The 25,468-nt window shown below is 41.8% G+C and overlaps 2 protein-coding genes across 4 annotated transcripts in view; both read right to left on the reverse strand.

The window, feature by feature from the left end:
• The window catches only part of LOC118428166, a 29,454-nt gene that overhangs the window by 2,653 nt on the left and 1,333 nt on the right, over nucleotides 1-25,468 (reverse strand). The window contains exons 2-12 of one of the 3 annotated variants that reach the window (XM_035838157.1): nucleotides 24,965-25,102; nucleotides 24,580-24,666; nucleotides 23,815-24,060; nucleotides 23,354-23,424; nucleotides 22,313-22,453; nucleotides 21,529-21,759; nucleotides 20,918-21,136; nucleotides 20,469-20,687; nucleotides 10,215-10,433; nucleotides 9,755-9,982; nucleotides 9,323-9,506 (exon numbers count right to left, since the gene is read on the reverse strand). In XM_035838157.1, the coding sequence (XP_035694050.1) occupies nucleotides 9,323-9,506; nucleotides 9,755-9,982; nucleotides 10,215-10,433; nucleotides 20,469-20,687; nucleotides 20,918-21,136; nucleotides 21,529-21,759; nucleotides 22,313-22,453; nucleotides 23,354-23,424; nucleotides 23,815-24,060; nucleotides 24,580-24,666; nucleotides 24,965-25,087 (1,968 nt within the window). In that variant the 5' untranslated portion in view covers nucleotides 25,088-25,102. Of the gene's footprint in view, nucleotides 1-9,322; nucleotides 9,507-9,754; nucleotides 9,983-10,214; nucleotides 10,434-11,227; nucleotides 11,459-12,024; nucleotides 12,166-12,817; nucleotides 12,889-13,375; nucleotides 13,622-14,140; nucleotides 14,228-14,533; nucleotides 16,302-20,468; nucleotides 20,688-20,917; nucleotides 21,137-21,528; nucleotides 21,760-22,312; nucleotides 22,454-23,353; nucleotides 23,425-23,814; nucleotides 24,061-24,579; nucleotides 24,667-24,964; nucleotides 25,348-25,468 lie in introns of those variants that run through there. The other 2 variants (XM_035838158.1, XM_035838159.1) reach the window with 2 other exon arrangements.
• Nucleotides 17,998-19,785, reverse strand: LOC118428168. The gene is made up of 2 exons (XM_035838161.1): nucleotides 19,607-19,785; nucleotides 17,998-19,055 (listed from the first exon to the last, which is right to left on the reverse strand). The coding sequence occupies exons 1-2, from the start codon at nucleotides 19,778-19,780 to the stop codon at nucleotides 18,828-18,830; spliced, it is 402 nt and encodes a 133-aa protein (XP_035694054.1). The 5' UTR covers nucleotides 19,781-19,785; the 3' UTR covers nucleotides 17,998-18,827.

The raw sequence follows: 25,468 nt of genomic DNA on the forward strand, positions 1-25,468 counted from the left end.
ATGCCCGGTTGCAATAAACTCCCCTCTCCAAAGGAGAGAGATGAACAGAACTTTCCAGAGCAGCCTTGCAACCGAGTACTTCACCTATTTAGTCAATTGGTCAAACTTGCTGAAGCTCAATGTTTCTGACTTAGAAAAAAGAGAATTACTGCTACAGTGAGCATACAGTGTAGTTCACTACCTGTGAAGTGAGTTGCACTGAGCAAACTTCTAAAAAAAAAATCTTAATCTGGAGGCAGCCCTGAATGGGAACTTGAAACAAAAGACAAAGGTTCACAAAATAAAACCGCTGCAAACATCTCAAGATTTACAGCATCACATTACAAGATTTACAGCATCACATTAGCACATACCTGACGTGATCGTGGCGCTTTCCTGCAATGGGTACCCGAAGCTGTACCTGGGTCCATTTGACCTTATCCATCACCCTCTTGTGCTTGCGCAGCACCTTTGCGTTCTTCTTTTCCAGCCTAAGCAGCTCCTTATAGAGTCCGCTGTAGGAAAAACAGATTATTTGTAGTAAATGCTGTGGGTACGTAGCGTGCATAGGCCCTGTCTCTGGAACTAGAAGCCGTGAGTTCAATTCCGCCTTGGCGCTCACCTGACATGCACCCTACAGGAAAGAGTTGCAGTCCTTAAGCTAAGGGCACAACCCTAAACTCCGTCCTAACGGCTGCAGCCCTCACCAGAAGTGTGCATGTCGGGTAAGCAACAACCGCCAAGGTTAGAACTCCCAACCTCCTGATCCAGAGGCAGGGTTGCTAACCACTAGACTATGTATATTATGCTACTTGAACTCCTTATGATGAGGAATGGCACAATTGAGACTCGATGCTACAGACAGATTTGCATATATTTTTAGATGCCACAGCTCCCATAGTGCAAAGATAGGCAAATATATGAAAGACTGCTTTGCTATTACATGTACTAGAAAGAATAATGAAAATCATGATTAGCCCAACTCGATTGTAACACTATATCAAAGACTTGTATTAGCCCTTCTTGTTATGTTAATTAGGATGTTAAGTCTTATTGTATAGACCTATTTTGTACTTTGTGTAATAGTCGTTGCCATACATTGTACCATGTACAAATGTCGAGCAATAAAGTTCATCATCATCATTGTTGCACATCAGATATACTCACCTGCTGGCCTTGTCCACTTTCTTCATCTCCTTCCTCCTCTGCACTAGGGAGGCCAACACATCACCCTGTGCCTTTTACAAGGAGAAAGGAAAAAATTAGCCTGATTGAATCTCGCTTATAGCAGCCCGCCCAACATTGGCCGGCCAGTTACAGCCCTGGACAGCAGAGTGTACAAAAATGTACGAATAGCAAACATCATAGTTGAGGACTAATGCCTTATGTAGAGTAGAATTATGTCTTTTAAATGGGCTGTAAGCAATGGAAATAGTCATTTTTGGCCAACAATCATTTTTTGTAACTCATTGTCTCTTCATTTCTCTTTGGGAAAGAAATAATAACTGTTTAGTAGCAACTTTGTCACCACCATACAAGACCAACTTGATGTATATTTTGAACTTCTTTTACTGTTTTTTCATTTTTATATTTGGAAAATCATTCTACTTTCATGGACAACATTACTCTTTGTAACAGCCTGATGATGCCATACACCACAGTCACCCATGTAAGACAAAGTCAGCATGATAAAGTAAAGGTTCTGTTACCTCGCTGCCTTTCTTAATTGGCACAATGCTGGCAAGCTTCTCATGTGGCTTCAAGGAGATGTAGTCGCTCATGCTGGGCACGTGGTTCAGAGACAGCCGCCTCTGGCCAGGGGATGATCGCAGCTCGGTGGTCTTATCGAGAAACTCCCGCGCATCATAGTACACATCCTCGATGACCTCATCCGAGGCATCATAGAACACCTCCTTCTCAACTGTCTTCACATTGGTCTGCTCAGCAGGGCTTGGCTGGAGAATGATTACATTAATGCTTAAAATCAGCACCTCATGAAAGAAAACATAATACCTGTGTAACTGGGTAAAATTTCTTCTGGACAACTAAAGAACCAATCTAAAGTAAAACTTGGAATGTATATTGCAAGTAAGGCTGGTAAATATTCCAGTCCTCCTTGAGCATACTGTCTAGTGCTAAATGTACCTTGATTCAAATAAAAGCCTATTAGTAACAGTTCACATTATCAAGATTTACAAGAACATAAAGTGACATACCTCTAGCCTAGTACAATCTGCCGAAGTGACCGCTGGCTCAATACTTTCGTTCACTCCGTGGTTTGACTAAGCAAGCAAAAGTATTGAGCCAGCGGTCCCTATGGAGGATGGTACTCAGGCTAGCATACTTTGTAAATTGTGCAACGTTAGGCAGCAAGTTAGGGTTGGGTTGGTAAATCTTACTGTTTAATGCTGCTGTCTGTTTCTAAGCTACAATCAATATTATAATCAGACCAACACTGAATGAGAGGGTAGCTACCTTGGCCTTCCCATCTTTAGTCCTATCTCCAGCTCCACTTATCAGCTCCGCTGACTGTGCCACCAGGGGCACCCTCTTCCAGAACCTCTGCATAAAGAACAAAATAGTATTTAAAATCCATAAAGACAATAATGCACTCATCTATCATACATAAAAATGTCATACATAAATGTCGTCTATGAAATTATAAATGTAAGATCAAACATAATTCTGAATAAAGTTTCAAACGTCAAAATGTCATATAAAATATCATCAATTAAAGATCGAACATAATTTTGAATAAATTTTCAAATACAAATTATGCAAGATACTAGTATGCTAAATATTGATTGATATTCCAGAAGATATAAAATGCTACAGATTCTTAAGAAACTTTGAAGTAAACTTACGGAGAAACTGATGCCCTTCCTCCACTGCTCGCTGTACCCAGCCGGTCGAGAGGCGGGGACGCGGGGCAAGCTCGAGCGTCCGGCCTCTGACTGGGCCTTCCTCATTTTGCTGACTGTATCCATGGTTCAATGAATCAACTACAACGAAATAGAAAAAATTTGATCACAAGAATACAAGGGCATACAGCTACGGACAGATAAAAAAAGGGGTTATAAAAAGGCAAGATGTTTCTCTAAATAGTACAAACTACAAATTACTGTAAATGCAGAAACTTTCGCGGTGGTTTCATGTTCGCGGTTTTCGTGGTGGCCGCTTCACCACGAACTTGAAACCACCATGAACATTTTTCCATGGCAATATGAGACTACAGTGCATGGTTCAAACTTAAAACCATGCGAAAACTTCGGAAAAGTCCCTTTTCCGGCTACCGCAAAATTAAATCCCTGCAAACTTAAATGCATTTACTGTACTTGACAGGAACTGCAGAAATCAAAGCTTAAATAGGTAAACATCTGATTAAAGAATCAGAGTAATAGCTCAATTGGTAACAGTGATCACCATAGGATTTTGGGTTCACAGGTTCAACCCAAGCCAGGTCTTTTAAAATCTTTATTAACCAAACGTTAACATCGTTATCTTTAGCATCCATTCTTTATCAACTTCTAAAATATTGAACCTTAGGAAGTAATGAAAGTCTTATATCTGCACCATTACAGGATTACACTGTAGGGTTAGGGTTGATCACATGATGAAGTGGACTGTTATTCGTAGAATTATCAAAGAAACATCCAGGCAAAATGGCCAAAAAATCGTCTTGACTGGAACATCCAGTCATTATATCACACACACAAAAATAATTTTATGGATACAAGTGTCCTATCGATACTGCCAAAGAATTGTTATTGAGAGAAACATCCTGTCATCAGCCTCGCCGATAGAAAACAGAGTCACGCCCCCCTCCCCACACAGCTCCTAACAGAGTCGTCCTTGCAATTGTTTCTACATCGTGTACTAGAAACATTTTCCCTCAGCTCCGGTACTGCGTAGCATCTCTCCACATGTTGCCAGGGTGTTATCATGAGGGACATCATCTCCTTGTGGTGTTCAGGGCAATCTCTTCGAGGTGGCGAGCCAGTTTTCCCCCCGAAAACGTCCTGAACTTTCCCACTGCACAGCGCGTGTTGAGTTCTAACCCGTGACCCCTCCCCTTGGGTACTTTGGACTGTTACATTTTAGAGAGGGAGACAAAATTTAAACATCCACCTCTAAATTTACCGTTTCGGTACTTTCTTTCATTCATACGTATTTCTTTGGTTCCAAAAGTTTGCTCTAATTCCGTAACTTTAAGTTTTTTTACTCTACTCTTAGGATGAAAGTAGGCCTCGCTCACTTTCACCCCTCTCTTACTAAGTTGTGATCAACAAACATTGCGGTAACTTCTAACGTTACTCACTTAAAAGTCGTGTTTAGTTTCTTATAACAATCAAGACTGCAATCTTTGGAGCCGCCGTCTCCTTCTACAGGTCTGAGACGTCAAGTTCATCTTGCCCCAATCAATGTTGCTAGCCTTTGTGACATCGGAAACTTTTCAAGAGCCAGTGGAGGGTTTCAGTATAACGTTAAACATAACCCGAACCAAAAATAAAGTTCAAGATAACGTCAACTGTTGAACAAGAACAATGTGACCAGAAGTCTACTTTGTTTAGTCCATTTCACCCAAGTTTCAGTAACTTGCGTGAGTTTGGAAAGTTACATCAAGGACTGAAAGGACCTCCTTGGTTACGACGACGATTTGGAGATGAGACACCTTTTTCATGACAACAGTCACTGATTTTGCGGCTGGAAACAACGTCTAGTCTATTATAACAAAAATAAGTCCTCATTGAGAAAATCCTACCTTTAAATGCAGTCTGACGACGCAAGAAAACCTCGAAAATAACGCTACTAAGAGAAAGCGCGTAAAAACACGACCACTTAGTTACTCTCGTTCGAAGTAGAATGCACTGGGAGCATTATGACGTTTTTGCATTGTTGCGCGCATTTCATGTCACAATGAATGATTTGGAAGTGACGCTATGACGTTGATGTCATCATGCTTCCCAGAAAGCAATGCGAGGCTAATCTGATTATCGCAATAGTGCTGCGGTGTTACAGTCAGAAAGTTTAAGACTCAGTGTTGTTCAGCAAGACTTTCCAGGTTTTTGCTGGGTCTTTCCGTAAAGTTATGACTCATCTCTTTACATGTTCTACAATCCCATGGCCAATCACAGAGCCAAGTATTGCTCTTTACGGTGAGATAGTGCGCGACAAAAATGTGACGAACTCATGTCTCGAGGGTCTGGGTTTGAGTTCAAATTTCTCATAATCTGCTGCGAAGTGGCATTTAATACTGGCATGGCTAAAAAGCGTAAGAAGTGAATCGGACGTGTTTTTGGTGCAAATTTCTACGTGTTGAAAGTGATTCGCCCGTTGGCCGATTACCGTCCATATGCGTTCTGTGAGCCGTGTTGCTATGCCTCGCGCGTCGGGTTATTGTAAAAATCTCAGTGTTAGTTTTAGTGTTTCTATGATTGTGTATTACTAGTATCATTACCTCCATGAAATGTCATGGAGGTTATATTTACCTCCATGAAATGTCATGGATGTTATATTTATCTCCATGAAAATGGAGATATAGTTTTGAGTGTGTCTGTGTGTGTGCGTGTGTGTGTGTGTGTTTGAGTTTCCGGATATTTGTGGTCCGCATAACTCAAGAACCTTTGGACGGATTGCCATGATATTCGGTATGTGGGTAGGTGTTGTGAAGACGAAGGTCAAGGTCAATTTTGGGCCCCCTGGTATGTGACCTTGGTACTGCAGCAGAAATTCCGTTTTTTGGATCTTTTGATTTGGTGGCAGATAGCTTGTGACGTGAGAAATATGTTGTGCATGTTTGGACCCCTTAGCAGGTTGCTCTGGAACTGCAGGGGCGTTTACCTCAAAATCTTCTAAGGAGGATAACTGGACAAGGGAATGATATTCAAATTTAGCTGATATTTGGTATGTAGGTGGCTTAGACAGAGATGTACATAATCAAGTGGAAATTATGCAAACTGCACTTAATTTGCATAATAAATGAGGGACATCTATATTTGTAGTGTTTGCCATTGTAGGACTCAAATACCTGCCATATATGTAGCTGGCTGGTGGAACGTTAACAGATATCAATTATGCAAATACGTCCCTAATTTGCATAATTAATGTAAAAGTTATAGAATTCTTCTAAAATGGTAAATGATTGCGCAATCAATTAATCAACATTGTGGCCAGTGTAAGTTATCTAAATGTGTACATAACCAAATATATATCATGTAAATTTGGAAATCAATTACATAATTAGACTATTTCATGGAGATATGAGGTCTCCGAAATCTTGTTTACCCTGCGTTTGTCTGTCTGTGTGTCTGTGTGTGTGTAAACAAGATAACTCAAGAACGGCAGGGTGAATTGATTTCATACTTGGTGTGTGTGATAAAAGCTGGAAATTATTAGATTTTGGGGCCCCTAACGGCTTCCCTTGGTACTACAATGCAATTCCGGGTTTGCTATTTCGTGTTCTGAACAAGCTATGGTCACGATTTTTGAACGTTAGATAGCTCTTGTGCTCAGAAAATAATGACATAAGTTTGGGCCCCCTAGCGTCTAGTTTTGGGATAGCAGGGGCATTTTTGTCAAAAACCTCTGAAGACGATAACTCACAAAGGGAACAACGGATTTTCATGATTTTTGGTATGTAGATCTCTTAGACAATGTTGTACAAAATGAAATACTAATTATGCCAAAGAGGAGTACATTTGCATAATAAATGAGAATATTCTATCATAGCTTTTTTTCTATGTATCTCTTATCTCGGACGTGATATGGTCTTGCTATTTGGCTGGTAGATAGCTTGCAGTGTCATGACAAAGTGAGGCAGGTTTCAGCCCCCTAACATATTCTTTCGGAACTGCAGGGGCGTTTTTGTCAAGACATTCCAAAGAGGATAACTGCAGAAAGGATTGACGAATTGGCATCATTTTAGGCATGTAGGTAGCTTGGGCAAAGATGTTTATTATGATATGCTTGTTATGCAAATGAGGACTTAATTTGCATAGTTAATGAGGAAAATGTATAATTCCATTGTTTGCAATAACTGGACCTCAATAAATGTAACACTTGTTAATTATGATAGGTGGAATATAATTAGATACCAAATATGGTAATGAGGAACTTATTTGCATAATCTATGTAAAAATTGCAAAACCGCTTTATGATTAATGATGGGAATTTTATAATTGTGACATGTGTACGTTAGGTAATGCTGAACAACACCATGCATAAATCATGTTAATGTGTTCGTCAATTGCATGAAATTTACAAAAGCTCTAAATATTTCATGGAGGTATGAGGTCGCCGAACTCTAGTTATCACTAAATTCATTTGGAGTTTTTTGTCCAGGAATTGCAGGGAATGCACTATGATGAAGATATATATCGATATCACTCAAAAATCAGATGCACACACACCACACGCACGAAAACATCAAACCTTAGCTTCTTGGCGAAGGCAATCAAAGACAGACCAGAGTTTTTTTTTCCTTCCAGGCCATAATACCCTCAATAGTCTCCTTTATTCTCTGTCTTCTGGCAACAGAATAGAATTACTGACTTTCTAACATAATACATGTATACAATAATTTTTTTCTTTTTTTTATACATGTTTTAAACAACAAGTCTACACTCCTACTGTCTTAACTGTTCCAGAGACACATATAGCACATGTAGCAGCACAAGGTACAAGTCATTTTAAAATAGTAACCGTCTTTAAAATTCCTTATAAAATATATACTCTTTGGTCAATATACATGTAAAAAATCCCACCCAAACCTGTCCGGTCCCATGACATTCAACATTTTTTGCGTATACCAGCCTGTAGTCCTCCCCACTGGTCTTTAAAAATACATTTTACATTTACATATACATAGAATTTTCACCTGCGGTGCTTGAGTTGTGTCTCATTATATCCCAACAAGGGACAAGTCTCGTAGACAATGCTAATATCTTGCACCGTTTAAGATACATTGATTTTTTTTATATTTCATCTTTATATACACTTTAAAATGTTCATTCACATGAACAGAGCCTGCCTTTTTTCTGACACTCTCCCATAAAGGGACCTGGAGCTCTTCTTGCTCAACCTGTACACGATAACTTTAAATTTTTTTTCAAATTTCATCTCTATATACACATAAAACATTCATACTGTATTCTTACAGACTTTTACCCAAGAAACTCTAGAGACGGATAGCTCATACAAATCTCAGGATACATGTGGCACAAAAAGACCTTTGAGACCAGGGTTAATGACCTTCCCATCTTCCGTGTCGGTCTTTCCATCTCTGGATCAAATTACCCCTATCATAGATATGGTTCTGTACCATACTTGTTTCAAACGGGATACAATATCACGTTTGGGAAAGGCAGAGGGCATATGGCTGTGAGAGTGTACCCGTCTATTATGTGTTAACCTGAGTGATCATAATAATGTACAAATTGAGCTGGCCAGACAGGCATAGGACAAACCGGTGGAGAACTTTTCTTAAATGTTCTACTACCCCTACGGCTGTCAGCTATAGCTAAGGACTGATAACGATGTTTCAAAGTAATTGTTATTCCCTAACGCATCTTCTGCAATACCTTAGCTTTTGAGAATGTACCCTCAACACAACTATTAACATTTCTGTATTGATAGCTTAAGGTCAGTGTCGCTCCCTAGCCAGCGCGGCGGGTCAGACTCCTCCATCCCTTCCTGAGCTTGGACCGCACCCACTTCTTCGCCCTGCAGTACTTGCCATGCTTCTTGGCGCTGCCCTGACCAGGCTCCGTGTTGTCATGGCCGGAGACGTCGTGGTCGTCCTTCAGGGTCTCCTCAAGCAGCAGCAGCTCCACCTGCTTGTCGTCAATCACCGCATCAGTTTCCACGGCAACTCCCAGCTCCTGGGATCAGATGATGAATTCATATGGTAAACCGTAATGTATAGGAAATTGTATATAATGTTTTTGCATTCACAGCTGTCGGCCAATCAGAGAACCGCCTATATCTATTCTTTAGGTAAAGCCAATTCCCTGATTTGTCTGACAGCTTGTTAGAGACTATACCTACCTCAGCCCAGCTTAACAGAGCCTCAGTCCCAAGAAACAATATACATACATTGTATATAATACAGGCTGCAGCACAAGGCTCTGCATATGAGAATGTGTCTGAAGATGTTTAGTAGGATTCCTTCGAATTCACTGTACAGAAGAAGCCAGATGATTGCACAATGGATTATAGCACACTTCTGTTAATTGCACGGAAGCCCCAAATCCCAAACCAGTGTGAATAAAATACACTGGCAAATAAGCAATGCAATTAAGCGGCTTCTACTGTATTTGGTACCCTACATGTACCGTTTACTTACAGAGGAGTGTCCTGTCTTAGAGGTGGCCACTGCCAGCATGCATGCAGCGTCCGCTGCAGTCCTCTCCTCGGCGACGCAAGATGCATCAGTCATGTTGGAGATGGCATCCAGAGAGCAGAGTGAACGGGTGCTGGCCGTCTCCATCCAGGTGTTGGCATCGTCAGCCACGCCCATGCCCACATCCCTGTGGAAAAGTGTAAAGAAATTTGAACCAGATGCAACAAAGTGAACGATCTTATTCTATCAGAGGGTCTTAATGTCATTGAGTAATAATGGGAGGGACCCATGGGAAGGACCTGGCAATGTTTAACAGTAAATTGGGGAGGATGGCAATGCTTGATGATAAATCGATGCTAAGTTTGGGCACAATATTAATTGGTGGAACTCAGCTGAGAACGGCTCTTTGTTGAAAACCAAATGGGCTTCACCTACCAAGCAATATCGCCCTCCATCTCCTTCTTCTCCAGCTCATCTGGCCCCTCGTAGATGATGTATGACAGGTCGCTCACGGCGGGAGTTGCAAGCTTCTCAGCGGCGACGGACAAGCCAGACACAGCATCCTCCGAGTGGACCAAGCTCGTGCTCACCGTACGCGTTTCCATCGCTGTGATGTCATCACCTGCAGCCGCATCCTTCTCTGCATCAACCACAGCAAACTCCCTTTGGAGAAATGTCAAGAAATTTTTCATGAAGATGATTGCAATGTCTCCAATTAAGGCCAAGACTCTCCAAGAATCTCATCTCGTTCATCAGAAAATCTAATCTTCGTGTTGAGGTGTTGCCAAAGCAAGACACTGTAATTGTGCCCCATGAATAGTTTCATCAGCTTTCAAAGGATTGGTACATAAATGAAAAATACAGCTTTGTTGCAAACCAAATGGGCTTTACTTACCTAGCAACATCACTGTCCTTCTTGTTCTTCTCCAGGTTCTCTGGCCCTTCATAGATGACATAAGACAGGTCGCTCATGGCAGGAGTTGCCAGCTTTGCAGCATCGACGTACAGGCCAGACACGGCATCCTTGGGGTAGACCAAGCTCGTGCTCACCGTTTCCTTCACGGCGATGTCATCACCTGCTGCCACATCTGCCACATCAACCACAGCTGGCTCCCTTTGGAGAAATGTCAAAAAAGTTTTCATGAAGATGATTGCAATGTCTCAAAGGCCAGGACTCTCCAAGAATCTCATCTCGTTCATCAGAAAATCTGATCTTCAAGTTGAGGTGTTGCCAAAGCAAGACACTATAATTGTGCCCCATGAATAGTTTCATCAGCTTTCACGGGATTGGTACATAAATGAAAACTACAGCTCTTTGTTGCAAAGCAGATGGGCTTTACTTACCTAGCAACATCACTGTCCTTCTCCTCCAGGTCCTCTGGCCCCTGGTAGATGACATAAGACAGGTCGCTCATGGCAGGAGTTGCCAGCTTTGCAGCATCGACGGACAGGCCAGACTCGGCATCCTTGGCGCAGAGCAAGCTCGTGCTCACCGTTTCCACCACGGGGATGTCATCGCTGGCAGCCACATCTGCCACATCAACTACAGCAGATTCCCTTTGGAGAAATGTCAAGAAAATTTTCATGAAGATGATTACAATCAAATCAGGGCTGTCCACGAATCTTATCCCATTCATTAAAAAATCTAGCCTGGTATCGATTATGCAAAGAGGAGAGAAGTGACTCACCAGCTATATTACAGCTGGAAAGCAGGCTGCAAAAAATCATCATCATGACATAAAAATGTACTATTTTCCTAATTGCGCTAAAATAGCTCCCTTACTAATTGAGGTGTTGCCAAAGGTAGTCAGTGTAATTGTGCTCCATAGATAAAATTTAGCTTTCATATGATTGGTAAATAAGTAGAAAATACAGCTCTTTGTTGCAAACCAAATGGGTTTTACCTACCCATCAACATCACTCTCCTTCCCTTTCTTCTCCAGGTCCTCTGGCCTCAGGACATAGGACAGGTCGCTCATGGCGGCAGTCGGCATTGCGGCGTTCTTCTCGCGTGCCGAGACAGACATGCCGGAGACAGCGTCCTGGGAGCCGACTGAGCTCGTGCTCACGGTCTCCATCACGGTGACGTCATCACCAGCAGCCATCTTCTTGTCAGTACCAACCACAGTTTTGGGGACCCTTTGGAAAAATGTCAAGAAAGTTTTCATGAAGATGATTGCAATGACAGCAGGGTTGTCTCCAGAACCCATCTCTCTGTCCCGGGGCAAAAATTTGCTTGCTGTCACAGACGAGAACCTCAACCCTTTCATTCAAAAAATCTAAAAATTAAGAATTAATGTGGGTTTGCAATCCTTCATCAATTTACTTATGGTTTAATCAATTTTTCAAGGCCTGGCTGCGATAAACTCCCTCCCCAAATGAGAGAGAGGAACAGAAATTTCCTGAGCACCCCTAGGCCTGTTTTGCCTATTGAATCAGTGAGTCAAACTTGCTGAAGCTTGATGTTTCTGACTTAAGGAGAAGAGAATTGCTAATACAGTGACCATAGTTCAGGGTCAAGAGAAGTGATCAATGGCCTTCCACTGAGCAAACCCGTTAAATAAAGTCTTAATCTGGAGATAGCCCTGAATGGGGATTTGTAATAAAGGAGCACTTGAAACAACAGATAAAGGTTCACATGTTCATGAAAATAAAACCACTGCAAACATGTTAAGATTTACAGCATAACATATCACAGCACATACCTGACGTGATCACGGCATCCTCCTGCAATGGGCGCCCGAATCTGGACCTGTGTCCACTTGACCTTATCCATCACCCTCTTGTGCTTGCGCAGCACCTTTGCGTTTTTCTTTTCCAGCCTAAGCAGCTCCTTATAGAGTCCACTGTAGGAAAAACAGATTATTTGTAGTAAATGCTGTGGGTACGTAGCGTGCATAGGCCCTGCCTCTGGAACTAGAAGCCGTGAGTTCAATTCCGCCTTGGCGCTCACCTGACATGCATCCTACAGGAAAGAGTTTCAGTCCTTAAGCTAAGGGCACAACCCTAAACTCCGTCCTAACGGCTGCAGCCCTCACCAGAAGTGTGCATGTCGGGTAAGCAACAACCGCGAAGATTAGAACTCCCAACCTCCTGATCCAGAGGCAGGGTTGCTAACCACTAGACTATGTATATTACGCTACTTGAACTCCTTATGATGAGGAATGGCACAATTGAGACTCGATGCTACAGACAGATTGGCATATATTTTTAGATGCCACAGCTCCCATAGTGCAAAGATAGGCAAATATATGAAAGACTGCTTTGCTATTACATGTACTAGAAAGAATAATGAAAATCATGATTAGCCCAACTCGATTGTAACACTATATCAAAGACTTGTATTAGCCCTTCTTGTTATGTTAATTAGGATGTTAAGTCTTATTGTATAGACCTATTTTGTACTTTGTGTAATAGTCGTTGCCATACATTGTACCATGTACAAATGTCGAGCAATAAAGTTCATCATCATCATTGTTGCACATCAGATAGACTCACCTGCTGGCCTTGTCCACTTTCTTCATCTCCTTCCTCCTCTGCACTAGGGAGGCCAACACATCACCCTGTGCCTTTTACAAGGAGAAAGGAAAAAATTAGCCTGATTGAATCTCGCTTATAGCAGCCCGCCCAACATTGGCCGGCCAGTTACAGCCCTGGACAGCAGAGTTTGTGTTACACAGACTAGGAAAAAATGTACGAATAGCAAACATCATAGTTGAGGACTAATGCCTTAAGTAGAGTAGAATTATGTCTTTTAAATGGGCTGTAAGCAATGGAAATAGTCATTTTTCGCCAACAATCATTTTTTGTAACTCATTGTCTCTTCATTTCTCTTTGGGAAAGAAATAATAACTGTTTAGTAGCAACTTTGTCACCACCATACAAGACCAACTTGATGTATATTTTGAACTTCTTTTACTGTTTTTTTATTTTTATATTTGGAAAATCATTCTACTTTCATGGACAACATTACTCTTTGTAACAGCCTGATGATGCCATACACCACAGTCACCCATGTAAGACAAAATCAGCATGATAAAGTAAAGGTTCTGTTACCTCGCTGCCTTTCTTAATCGGCACAACGCTGGCAAGCTTCTCATGTGGCTTCAAGGAGATGTAGTCGCTCATGCTGGGCACGTGGTTCAGAGACAGCCGCCTCTGGTCAGGGGATGATCGCAGCTCGGTGGTCTTATCGAAAAACTCCTGCGCATCATAGTACGCATCCTCGATGACCTCATCCGAGGCATCATAGAACACCTCCTTCTCAACTGTCTTCACATTGGTCTGCTCAGCAGGGCTTGGCTGGAGAATGATTACATTAATGCTTAAAATCAGCACCTCATGAAAGAAAACATAATACCTGTGTAACTGGGTAAAATTTCTTCTGGACAACTAAAGAACCAATCTAAAGTAAAACTTGGAATGTATATTGCAAGTAAGGCTGGTAAATATTCCAGTCCTCCTTGAGCATACTGTCTAGTGCTAAATGTACCTTGATTCAAATAAAAGCCTATTAGTAACAGTTCACATTATCAAGATTTACAAGAACATAAAGTGACATACCTCTAGCCTAGTACAATCTGCCGAAGTGACCGCTGGCTCAATACTTTCGTTCACTCCGTGGTTTGACTAAGCAAGCAAAAGTATTGAGCCAGCGGTCCCTATGGAGGATGGTACTCAGGCTAGCATACTTTGTAAATTGTGCAACGTTAGGCAGCAAGTTAGGGTTGGGTTGGTAAATCTTACTGTTTAATGCTGCTGTCTGTTTCTAAGCTACAATCAATATTATAATCAGACCAACACTGAATGAGAAGTAGCTACCTTGGCCTTCCCATCTTTAGTCCTATCTCCAGCTCCACTCATCAGCTCCGCTGACTGTGCCACCAGGGGCACCCTCTTCCAGAACCTCTGCATAAAGAACAAAATAGTATTTAAAATCCATAAAGACAATAATGCACTCATCTATCATACATAAAAATGTCATACATAAATGTCGTCTATGAAATTATAAATGTAAGATCAAACATAATTCTGAATAAAGTTTCAAACGTCAAAATGTCATACAAAATATCTATTAAAGATCAAACATAATTTTGAATAAATTTTCAAGTTTCAAATACGAATTATGCAAGATACTAGTATGCTTGACATTGATTGATGTTCCAGAAGTTATAAAATGCTACAGATTCCTTAGAAACTTAGAAGTAAACTTACGGAGAAACTGATGCCCTTCCTCCACTGCTCGCTGTACCCAGCCGGTCGAGAGGCGGGGACGCGGGGCAAGCTCGAGCGTCCGGCCTCTGACTGGGCCTTCCTCATTTTGCTGACTGTATCCATGGTTCAATGAATCAACTACAACGAAATAGAAAAAATTTGATCACAAGAATACAAGGGCATACAGCTACGGACAGATAAAAAAAGGGGTTATAAAAAGGCAAGATGTTTCTCTAAATAGTACAAACTACAAATTACTGTAAATGCAGAAACTTTCGCGGTGGTTTCATGTTCGCGGTTTTTGTGGTGGCCGCTTCACCACGAACTTGAAACCACCATGAACATTTTTCCATGGCAATATGAGACTACAGTGCATGGTTCAAACTTAAAACCATGCGAAAACTTCGGAAAAGTCCTTTTTCCGGCTACCGCAAAATTAAATCCCTGCAAACTTAAATGCATTTACTGTACTTGACAGGAACTGCAGAAATCAAAGCTTAAATAGGTAAACATCTGATTAAAGAATCAGTGTAATAGCTCAATTGGTAACAGTGATCACCGTAGGATTTTGGGTTCACAGGTTCAACCCAAGCCAGGTCTTTTAAAATCTTTATTAACCAAACGTTAACATCGTTATCTTTAGCATCCATTCTTTATCAACTTCTAAAATATTGAACCTTAGGAAGTAATGAAAGTCTTATATCTGCACCATTACAGGATTACACTGTAGGGTTAGGGTTGATCACATGATGAAGTGGACTGTTATTCGTAGAATTATCAAAGAAACATCCAGGCAAAATGGCCAAAAAATCGTCTTGACTGGAACATCCAGTCATTATAACACACACAAAAATATTTTTATGGATACAAGTGTCCTATCCGCTATCTATCGATACTGCCAAAGAATTGTTATTGAGAGAAACATCCTGTCATCAGCCTCGCCGATAGAAAACAGACACGCCCCCCTCCCCACACAGCGCCTAACAGAGTCGTCCTTGTTTCTACATCGTGTACTAGAAACATTTTCCCTCAGCTCCGGTACTGCGTAGCATCTCTCCACGTGTTGCCAGGGTGTTATCATGAGGGACATCATCTCCTTGTGGTGTTCAGGGCAATCTCTTCGAGGTGGCGAGCCAGTTTTCCCCCCGAAAAAGTTCTGAACTTTCCCACTGCACAGCGCGTGTTGAGTTCTAACCCGTGACCCCTGTCCTTGGGTACTTTGGACTGTTACATTTTAGAGAGGGAGACAAATTTTAAACGTCCACCTCTAAATTTACCTTTTCAGTACTTTCATTCATTCATACCTGTTGTGTGATTATATAAGTTTGATCTAACTTAAACTAAGTTCTAAAGTGAGTACTCTACTCTTGAGGTTAAACAAATACTTCGCTTGCTTTTGCTAGTATCACCCCTCTCTATATGTTGTGATCAACAAACGACCTTACGGTAACTTCTAACGTTACTCACTAACTTAAAAGCCGTGTTTAGTTTCTTATAACAATCAAGACTGCAATCTTTGGAGCCGCCGTCTCCTACTACAGGTCTGAGACGTCAAGTTCATCTTGCCCCAATCAATGTTGCTAGCCTTTGTGACATCGGAAACTTTTCAAGAGCCAGTGGAGGGTTTCAGTAACATCACCCGAACCAAAAATAAAGTTCAAGATAACGTCAACTGTTGAGCAAGAACAATGTGACAAGAAGTCTACTTTGTTTAGTCAATTTCACCGAAGTTTCAATAACTTGAGTGAGTTTGGAAAGTTACGTCAAGGACTGAAAGGACCTCCTTGGTTACGACGACGATTTGGAGATGAGACACCTTTTTCATGACAACAGTCACTGATTTTCCGGCTGGAAACAACGTCTAGTCTATCATAACGAAAATAAGTCCTCATTGAGAAAATCCTACCTTTAAATGCAGTCTGACGACGCAAGAAAACCTCGAAAATAACGCTACCAAGAGAAAGCGCGTAAAAACACGACTACTTAGTAACTCGCGTTCGAAGTAGAATGCACTGGGAGCATTGTGACGTTATTGCATTGTTGCGCGTATTTATGTCACAATGAGTGGTTCGGAAGTAACCCTATGACGGTGATGTCATCATGCTTCCCAGAAAGCAATGCGAGGCTAACTTGATTATCTCAATAGTGCCACTGTGTTATAGTCAGAACGTTAAGACTAGTGTTGTTCAGCAAAACTTTCCAGGTTTTTGCTGGGTCTTTCCGTAAAGTTATGACTCATCTCTTTACGTCACAGTTCTACAATCCCATGGCCCATCACAGAGCCAATGTATTGCTCTTTACGGTGAGATAGTGGGCGACAAAAATGTGACGAAAGGGTCTCGAGGGTCTGGGTTTGAGTTCAAATTTCTAATAATCTGCTGCAAACACACGATTGATACTAGCATGGCTCAAAAGCGTAAGAAGTGATGTGTTTTGGGTGCAAATTGGTTTTGGGCCCGAGAATCACTTCCTTGTATATCAACGTGTTGAAATTGATTCGCCCGTTGACACAGATTCACCGTCCATAGGCGTTCTGTGAGCCGTGTTGCTATGCCTCGCGCGTCGGGTTATTGTAAAAATCTCAGTGTTACGATTTTCTTTATTTTTTGCTTGGTTAATCCTAGGTGTATTCTCTTTCCAATAATATCAGTCATTTTCATGACTAAGCTATAAGTGGTGGGTTTATTTCCACGCCACCTTTTTTCTTTGCATATTTTTTACGTGAAAAAAACTTTCCTCCCCAAAAAATTACGAAAAGTAGAAAGTGAAGAAACTGAAACCCGGCTATACGTAAAGCTGTTATTGATACCCTTCATTCCCATATACGGCTTTTCTGTTTTAGATTTATTTTCTTGAAGAGACGGCCTCTCGACTTGAGGGTGCTTAGCGTCGATTTCAGACCCCAATAAAACTGGAGTGTGCACCAATATTGAGTTCAGTTCAGTTCACCTTTATTTATACTGGTAAGCCCCGTCGGCCAACATGTAACGGTTCTTCCCGTTAAGGGAGTTAAGTACAATTTTTGCATCTCTGATTCAATGACATGAATCTTGTAACTGGTAAGTGAACACACACACACACACACACATACATACCAAGGACCTCCTTGCACACACACACACACACACACACACACACACAAAACACACACACCACCACCACCACCACTACACACACAAAAAACATCAAACCTTCTTGGCAAAGGCAATCAAAGACAGACCAGAGTTTCTCCTTCCGGGCCATAATACCCTCAATACTGTCCACTTTATTCTGTCTTCTGGCAACAACTTAAACTTACTGAGTTCCAGTAAGTCATTTTAAAATAGTACCGTCTTTAAAATTCTATATAAAAGATATACTCTTTGGTCAACATGCATGTACAAAAATCCACCCAAACCCGTCCGGTTCCATGACATTCAACAATTTTTTAGTATACCAGCCTGTAGTACTCCCCACTGGTTTCAAAAATACATTTTACATTTACATATACATAGAATTTCACCCACAGTGTCTCATCATATCCCAGCAAGGGACAAGCTTAAGCCTGGAGACAATGCTAATGCCTTGCACATTGATTTTTTTTCATATTTCATCTTTATATACACATGAACAGAGCCTGTCTGTTTTCTCACTCTCCCATAAAGGGACCTGGAGCCATTATTGGCTCAAACTGTACACCTGATAGATTTCTTTTTTTTTTTTACATTTTGTATTTATATACACATAAAAATTCATCCTGTATTCTTACAGGCTTTTGCCCAAGAAATTCTGGAGACTGATGATATACATGTTACACATCCTTAAAAAAATACTTTTCAGACCAGGTCACCTGGGCTTAACCAGTGACTCCAGTGTCTGTCCTTCCATCCCTGGGTAGTGTTTTGACACTCAATACGGACAGTTTCAACCATTTTGTCCCCTGAGGAATAAATATTGAAACTACATGCTATTCAAACCCATGGTTCACACCTACCATAGATATGGTTTTGTCCCATACCATGTTTCAGAGGGTACAATATCACACAATTGGGTAAGGCAAAAAGCTGTGAGGGTGCCAAACCTATCGTGTGTTAACCTGAGAGACCAAAATGCTGAGCTTGCCAGAATGGCACAAAAATTATTTACAAGGGTTGAGAACTTAAAAATTCTTCATTGCTCTGCTGCCCCTAGCTTAAAGGATGTTTCAGAGCAATTTTCATCCCCTAACCCATTCTACTGCAAGCTTTCAGGACTTATCCACCACATAATTAACATTAATATTCCTGTATAGATATCTTAAGGTCAGTGTCCCTCCCTAGCCAGCGCGGCGGGTCAGCCTCTTCCAACCCTTCCTGAGCTTGGACCGCACCCACTTCTTCGCCCTGCAGTACTTGCCATGTTTCTTCTCGGCGCTGCCCTGACCAGGCTCCGTGTTGTTGTGGTCGGAGACGTTGTGGTCGTCCTTCAGGGTCTCCTCCAGCAGCAGCAGCTCCACCTGCCTCTTGTCTATCACTGCTGTGGTCTCCATGGCAACTCCCAGCTCCTGGGATTAGATGATGCATTAATACAATAAATCATAATGTGTATGAAATTGTATGTATCGTTTTTGCATTCACAGCTGTCAGCCAATCAGAGAACCGCCTATATCTATTCTTTAGGTAAAGCCAATTCCCTGATTTGTCTGACAGCTTTTTAGAGACTATACCTACAAAAGTGGAGACCTCAGCCCAGCTTAACAGAGCCTCAGTCCCAAGGAACAATATACATACATTGTATATAATACAGGCTGCAGCACAAAGGTCTGCATAGGAGAATGTGTCTGAAGATGTTGTGTAGTAGCAAGGAAGTTAACCTCCTTGGTAGCAGGAATCCTTCGAATTGACTATACAATACAAGCCAATTAATTGCACAATGGATTATCACACAATTCTGTTAATTGCACAGAATAACCAAATCCCAAACCAGTACGGTCCAGCTGGATGACTTTACTTTGTTGCACCAACCGGTTACTTGCACGAAATATGCTGCTAAAATGAGGTGTGCAATTGAGAGGCTTCTACTGTATTTGGTACCCTACATGTACCGTGTACTTACAGAGGAGTGTCCTGTCTTGGAGGTGGCCACTGCCAGCATGCATGCAGCGTCCGCTGCAGTCCTCTCCTCAACAATGCAGGATGCATCAGTCATGTTGGAGATGGCGTCCAGAGAGCAGAGTGAGCGGGTGCTGGCCGTCTCCATCCAGGTGTTGGCATCGTCAGCCATGTCCATGTCCATGCCCCTGTGTTAAAGTGTCAAAAAATTTGACCTGGATGCAACAAAATGAACAATCTTATTCTATCAGAGGGTCCTAATCAGTAATAATGGGAGGGACCTGGCAATGCTTAACAGTAAATTTGGGAGGATGGCAATGCTAAATGATAAATTGATGCACAATCTTAATTGGTGAAACTAGGCTGAGAACAGCTCTTTGTTGCAAACCAAATAGGCATTACCTACCTAGCAACATCGCCCTCCATCTCCTTCTTCTCCAGCTCATCTGGCCCCTCGTAGATTATGTACGACAGGTCGCTCATGGCGGGAGTTGCAAGCTTCGCAGCGGCGACGGACAGGCCAGACACAGCATCCTCCGAGTGGACCAAGCTCGTGCTCACCGTACGCGTTTCCATCGCTGTGATGTCATCACCTGCAGCCGCATCCTTCTCTGCATCAACCACAGCAAACTCCCTTTGGAGAAATGTCAAGAAAGTTTTCATGAAGATGATTGCAATGTCTCCAATTAAGGCCAAGACTCTCCAAGAATCTCATCTCGTTCATCAGAAAATCTAATCTTCGTGTTGAGGTGTTGCCAAAGCAAGACACTGTAATTGTGCCACATGAATAGTTTCATCAGCTTTCAAAGGATTGGTACATAAATGAAAAATACAGCTTTGTTGCAAACCAAATGGGCTTTACTTACCTAGCAACATCACTGTCCTTCTTGTTCTTCTCCAGGTTCTCTGGCCCTTCGTAGATGACATAAGACAGGTCGCTCATGGCAGGAGTTGCCAGCTTTGCAGCATCGACGTACAGGCCAGACACGGCATCCTTGGGGTAGACCAAGCTCGTGCTCACCGTTTCCTTCACGGCGATGTCATCACCTGCTGCCACATCTGCCACATCAACCACAGCTGGCTCCCTTTGGAGAAATGTCAAAAAAGTTTTCATGAAGATGATTGCAATGTCTCCAAGGCCAGGACTCTCCAAGAATCTCATCTCGTTCATCAGAAAATCTGATCTTCAAGTTGAGGTGTTGCCAAAGCAAGACACTGTAATTGTGCCCCATGAATAGTTTCATCAGCTTTCACGGGATTGGTACATAAATGAAAATTACAGCTCTTTGTTGCAAACCAAATGGGCTGTACCTACCCAGCAACATCACTCTCCTTCTCTTTCTTCTCCAGGTCCTCTGGCCCCTGGTAGATGACATAAGACAGGTCGCTCATGGCAGGAGTTGCCAGCTTTGCAGCATCGACGGACAGGCCAGACTCGGCATCCTTGGCGCAGAGCAAGCTCGTGCTCACCGTTTCCATCACGGGGATGTCATCACTGGCAGCCACATCTGCCACATCAACTACAGCAGATTCCCTTTGGAGAAATGTCAAGAAAATTTTCATGAAGATGATTACAATCAAATCAGGGCTGTCCACGAATCTTATCCCATTCATTAAAAAATCTAGCCTGGTATCGAGCCGTAATATAGCTCCCGAGTCTCTTCTCTCCTCTTTGCGTAGTTGCAAAGAGGAGAGAAGTGACTCGGGAGCTATATTACGGCTGGAAATCAGGCTGCAAAAAATCATCTTCATGACATAAAAATGTACTATTTTCCTAATTGCCCTAAAATAGCTCCCTTACTAATTGAGGTGTTGCCAAAGGTACTCAGTGTAATTGTGCTCCATAGATAAAATTTAGCTTTCATATGATTGGTAAATAAGTAGAAAATACAGCTCTTTGTTGCGAACCAAATGGGTTTTACCTACCCATCAACATCACTCTCCTTCCCTTTCTTCTCCAGGTCCTCTGGCCTCAGGACATAGGACAGGTCGCTCATGGCGGCAGTCGGCATTGCGGCGTTCTTCTCGCGTGCCGAGACAGACATGCCGGACACGGCGTCCTGGGAGCCGACTGAGCTCGTGCTCACGGTCTCCATCACGGTGACGTCATCACCAGCAGCCATCTCCTTGTCTGTACCAACCACAGTTTTTGGTACCCTTTGGAAAAATGTCAAGAAAGTTTTCATGAAGATGATTGCAATGAAAGCAGGGTTGTCTCCAGAACCCATCTCTCTGTCCCGGGGTGGAAATTTGCTTGTTGGGACAGACGAGAACCTCACCCCGTTCATATAAAAATCTGAAAATCAAAAATTATTGGTACCAAAATTTCAATTGAATAAAATTTTGCCTTTTTCTGTGCAATCCTTCAACAATGAACCATGGTTAAAGGTTTTTAACGCCTGGCTGCAATAAACTCTCCTCCCCAAATGAGAGAGAGGAACAGAACTTTCCAGAGCAGCCTTGCAACCGAGTACTTCACCTATTTAGTCAATGTTTCTGACTTAGAAAAAAAAGAATTACTGCTACAGTGAGCATACAGTGTAGTTCACTACTAAAAGTTCAAACTTGTCAAAAAAAAATCTTAATCTGGAGGCAGCCCTGAATGGGATTGACTTGAAACAAAAGACAAAGGTTCACAAAATAAAACCGCTGCAAACTCAAGATTTACAGCATCACATTACAAGATTTACAGCATCACATTAGCACATACCTGACGTGATCATGGCGCTTCCCTGCAATGGGTACCCGAAGCTGCACCTGGGTCCACTTGACTTTATCCATCACCCTCTTGTGCTTGCGCAGCACCTTTGCGTTCTTCTTTTCCAGCCTAAGCAGCTCCTTATAGAGTCCGCTGTAGGAAAAACAGAAAAAACCTTCACTGCAAGAACCCGTTTAGCCACTTCCACGGAAGCAAATCATCCTTTTTTCCTCCACAATCCTCCTTCTAGGAGGAAGTTCCACGCTCAGAGCTTTTTTCCAAGAATAACTTCGCTATGGAATGAGCTTCCACGGACCTGCTTTCCCATGGGATACAATCTACAACACACATCTTTCTTCACTATACAGTATTGTAACCCAAAACGTCTAAGTGGCTCCAACAGCCTTGTTTTGCGGTGAACTTTAAGTAAATAAAAAAAAAAATTGTAGTAAATGCTGTGGGTAGCGTGCATAGGCCCTGCTGTGAGTTCAATTCTGCCTTGGCGCTCACCTGACATGTACCCTACAGGAAAGAGTTGCGGTCCTTAAGCTAAGGGCACAACCCTAAACTCCGTCCTAACGGCTGCAGCCCTCACCAGAAGTGTGCATGTCGGGTAAGCAACAACCACGAAGATTAGAACTCCCAACCTCATGATCCAGAGGCAGGGTTGCTAACCACTAGACTATGTATATTATGCTACTTGAACTCCTTATGATGAGGAATGGCACAATTTAGACTCGATGCTACAGACAGATTTGCATATATTTTTAGATGCCACAGCTCCCATAGTGCAAAGATAGGCAAATATATGAAAGACTGCTTTGCTATTGAGAAAAAATAATGAAAATCATGATTAGCCCAACTCGATTGTAACACTACTAGTATATCAAAGACTTGTATTAGCCCTTCTTGTTATGTTAATTAGGATGTTAAGTCTTATTGTATAGACCTATTTTGTACTTTGTGTAATAGTCGTTGCCATACATTGTACCATGTACAAATGTCGAGCAATAAAGTTCATCATCATCATTGTTGCACATCAGATATACTCACCTGCTGGCCTTGTCCACTTTCTTCATCTCCTTCCTCCTCTGCACCAGGGAGGCCAACACATCACCCTGTGCCTTTTACAAGGAGAAAGGAAAAAAATGTATCATTAGCAAACATCATAGTTGAGGACTAATGCCTCAAGTAGAGTAGAACTATGTCTTTTAAATGGGCTGTAAGTAATGGAAATAGTCATTTTGGGCCAATAATCATTTTCTGTAACTCATTTTCCCCTCATTTCTCTTTGGTAAAGAAATGATAACTGTTTAGTAGCAACTTTGTCACCACCATACATATACCAACTTGATGTATATTTTGAACTTCTTTAAGTTAACTGTTTTTTTTATTTTTGAAAAATCATTCTACTTTCATGGACAACATTACTCTTTGTAACAGCCTGATGATGCCATACACCACAGTCACCCATTTAAGAGAAAATCAGCATGATAAAGTAAAGGTTCTGTTACCTCACTGCCTTTCTTAATCGGCACAATGCTGGCAAGCTTCTCATGCGGCTTCAAGGAGATGTAGTCGCTCATACTGGGCACGTGGTTCAGAGACAGCCGCCTCTGTCCAGGGGATGATCGCAGCTCGGTAGTCTTATCGAGAAACTCCTGCGCATCATAGTACGCGTCCTCGATGACCTCATCCGAGGCATCATAGAACACCTCCTTCTCAACTGTCTTCACATTGGTCTGCTCAGCAAGGCTTGGCTGGAGAATGATTACATTAAAGCTTAAAATCAGCACCTCATGAAAGAAAACATAATACCTGTGTAACTGGGTAAAATTTCTTCTGGACAACTAAAGAACCAATCTAAAGTAAAACTTGGAATGTATATTGCAAGTAAGGCTGGTAAATATTCCAGTCCTCCTTGAGCATACTGTCTAGTGCTAAATGTACCTTGATTCAAATAAAAGCCTATTAGTAACAGTTCACATTATCAAGATTTACAAGAACATAAAGTGACATACCTCTAGCCTAGTACAATCTGCCGAAGTGACCGCTGGCTCAATACTTTCGTTCACTCCGTGGTTTGACTAAGCAAGCAAAAGTATTGAGCCAGCGGTCCCTATGGAGGATGGTACTCAGGCTAGCATACTTTGTAAATTGTGCAACGTTAGGCAGCAAGTTAGGGTTGGGTTGGTAAATCTTACTGTTTAATGCTGCTGTCTGTTTCTAAGCTACAATCAATATTATAATCAGACCAACACTGAATGAGAAGTAGCTACCTTGGCCTTCACATCTTTAGTCCTATCTCCAGCTCCACTTATCAGCTCCGCTGACTGTGCCACCAGGGGCACCCTCTTCCAGAACCTCTGCATAAAGAACAAAATAGTATTTAAAATCACTTCAATAATGCACTCATTTATCATACATAAAAATGTCATACATAAATGTCGTCTGTGAAATTATAAATGTAAGATCAAACATAATTCTGAATAAAGTTTCAAACGTCAAAATGTCATACAAAATATCATGAATTAAAGATCGAACATAATTTTGAATAAATTTTCAACTACAAATTATGCAAGATACTAGTATGCTAAATATTGATTGATATTCCAGAAGATATAAAATGCTACAGATTCTTAAGAAACTTTGAAGTAAACTTACGGAGAAACTGATGCCCTTCCTCCACTGCTCGCTGTACCCAGCCGGTCGAGAGGCGGGGACGCGGGGCAAGCTCGAGCGTCCGGCCTCCGACTGGGCCTTCCTCATTTTGCTGACTGTATCCATGGTTCAATGAATCAACTACAACGAAATAGAAAAAATTTGATCACAAGAATACAAGGGCATACAGCTACGGACAGATAAAAAAAGGGGTTATAAAAAGGCAAGATGTTTCTCTAAATAGTACAAACTACAAATTACTGTAAATGCAGAAACTTTCGCGGTGGTTTCATGTTCGCGGTTTTTGTGGTGGCCGCTTCACCACGAACTTGAAACCACCATGAACATTTTTCCATGGCAATATGAGACTACAGTGCATGGTTGCTTAAAACCATGCGAAAACTTCGGAAAAGTCCTTTTTCCGGCTACCGCAAAATTAAATCCCTGCAAACTTAAATGCATTTACTGTACTTGACAGGAACTGCAGAAATCAAAGCTTAAATAGGT

The sequence above is a fragment of the Branchiostoma floridae genome, chromosome 12, assembly GCF_000003815.2.
Source record: "Branchiostoma floridae strain S238N-H82 chromosome 12, Bfl_VNyyK, whole genome shotgun sequence".
Classification (NCBI taxonomy): Eukaryota; Metazoa; Chordata; class Leptocardii; order Amphioxiformes; family Branchiostomatidae; genus Branchiostoma; species Branchiostoma floridae.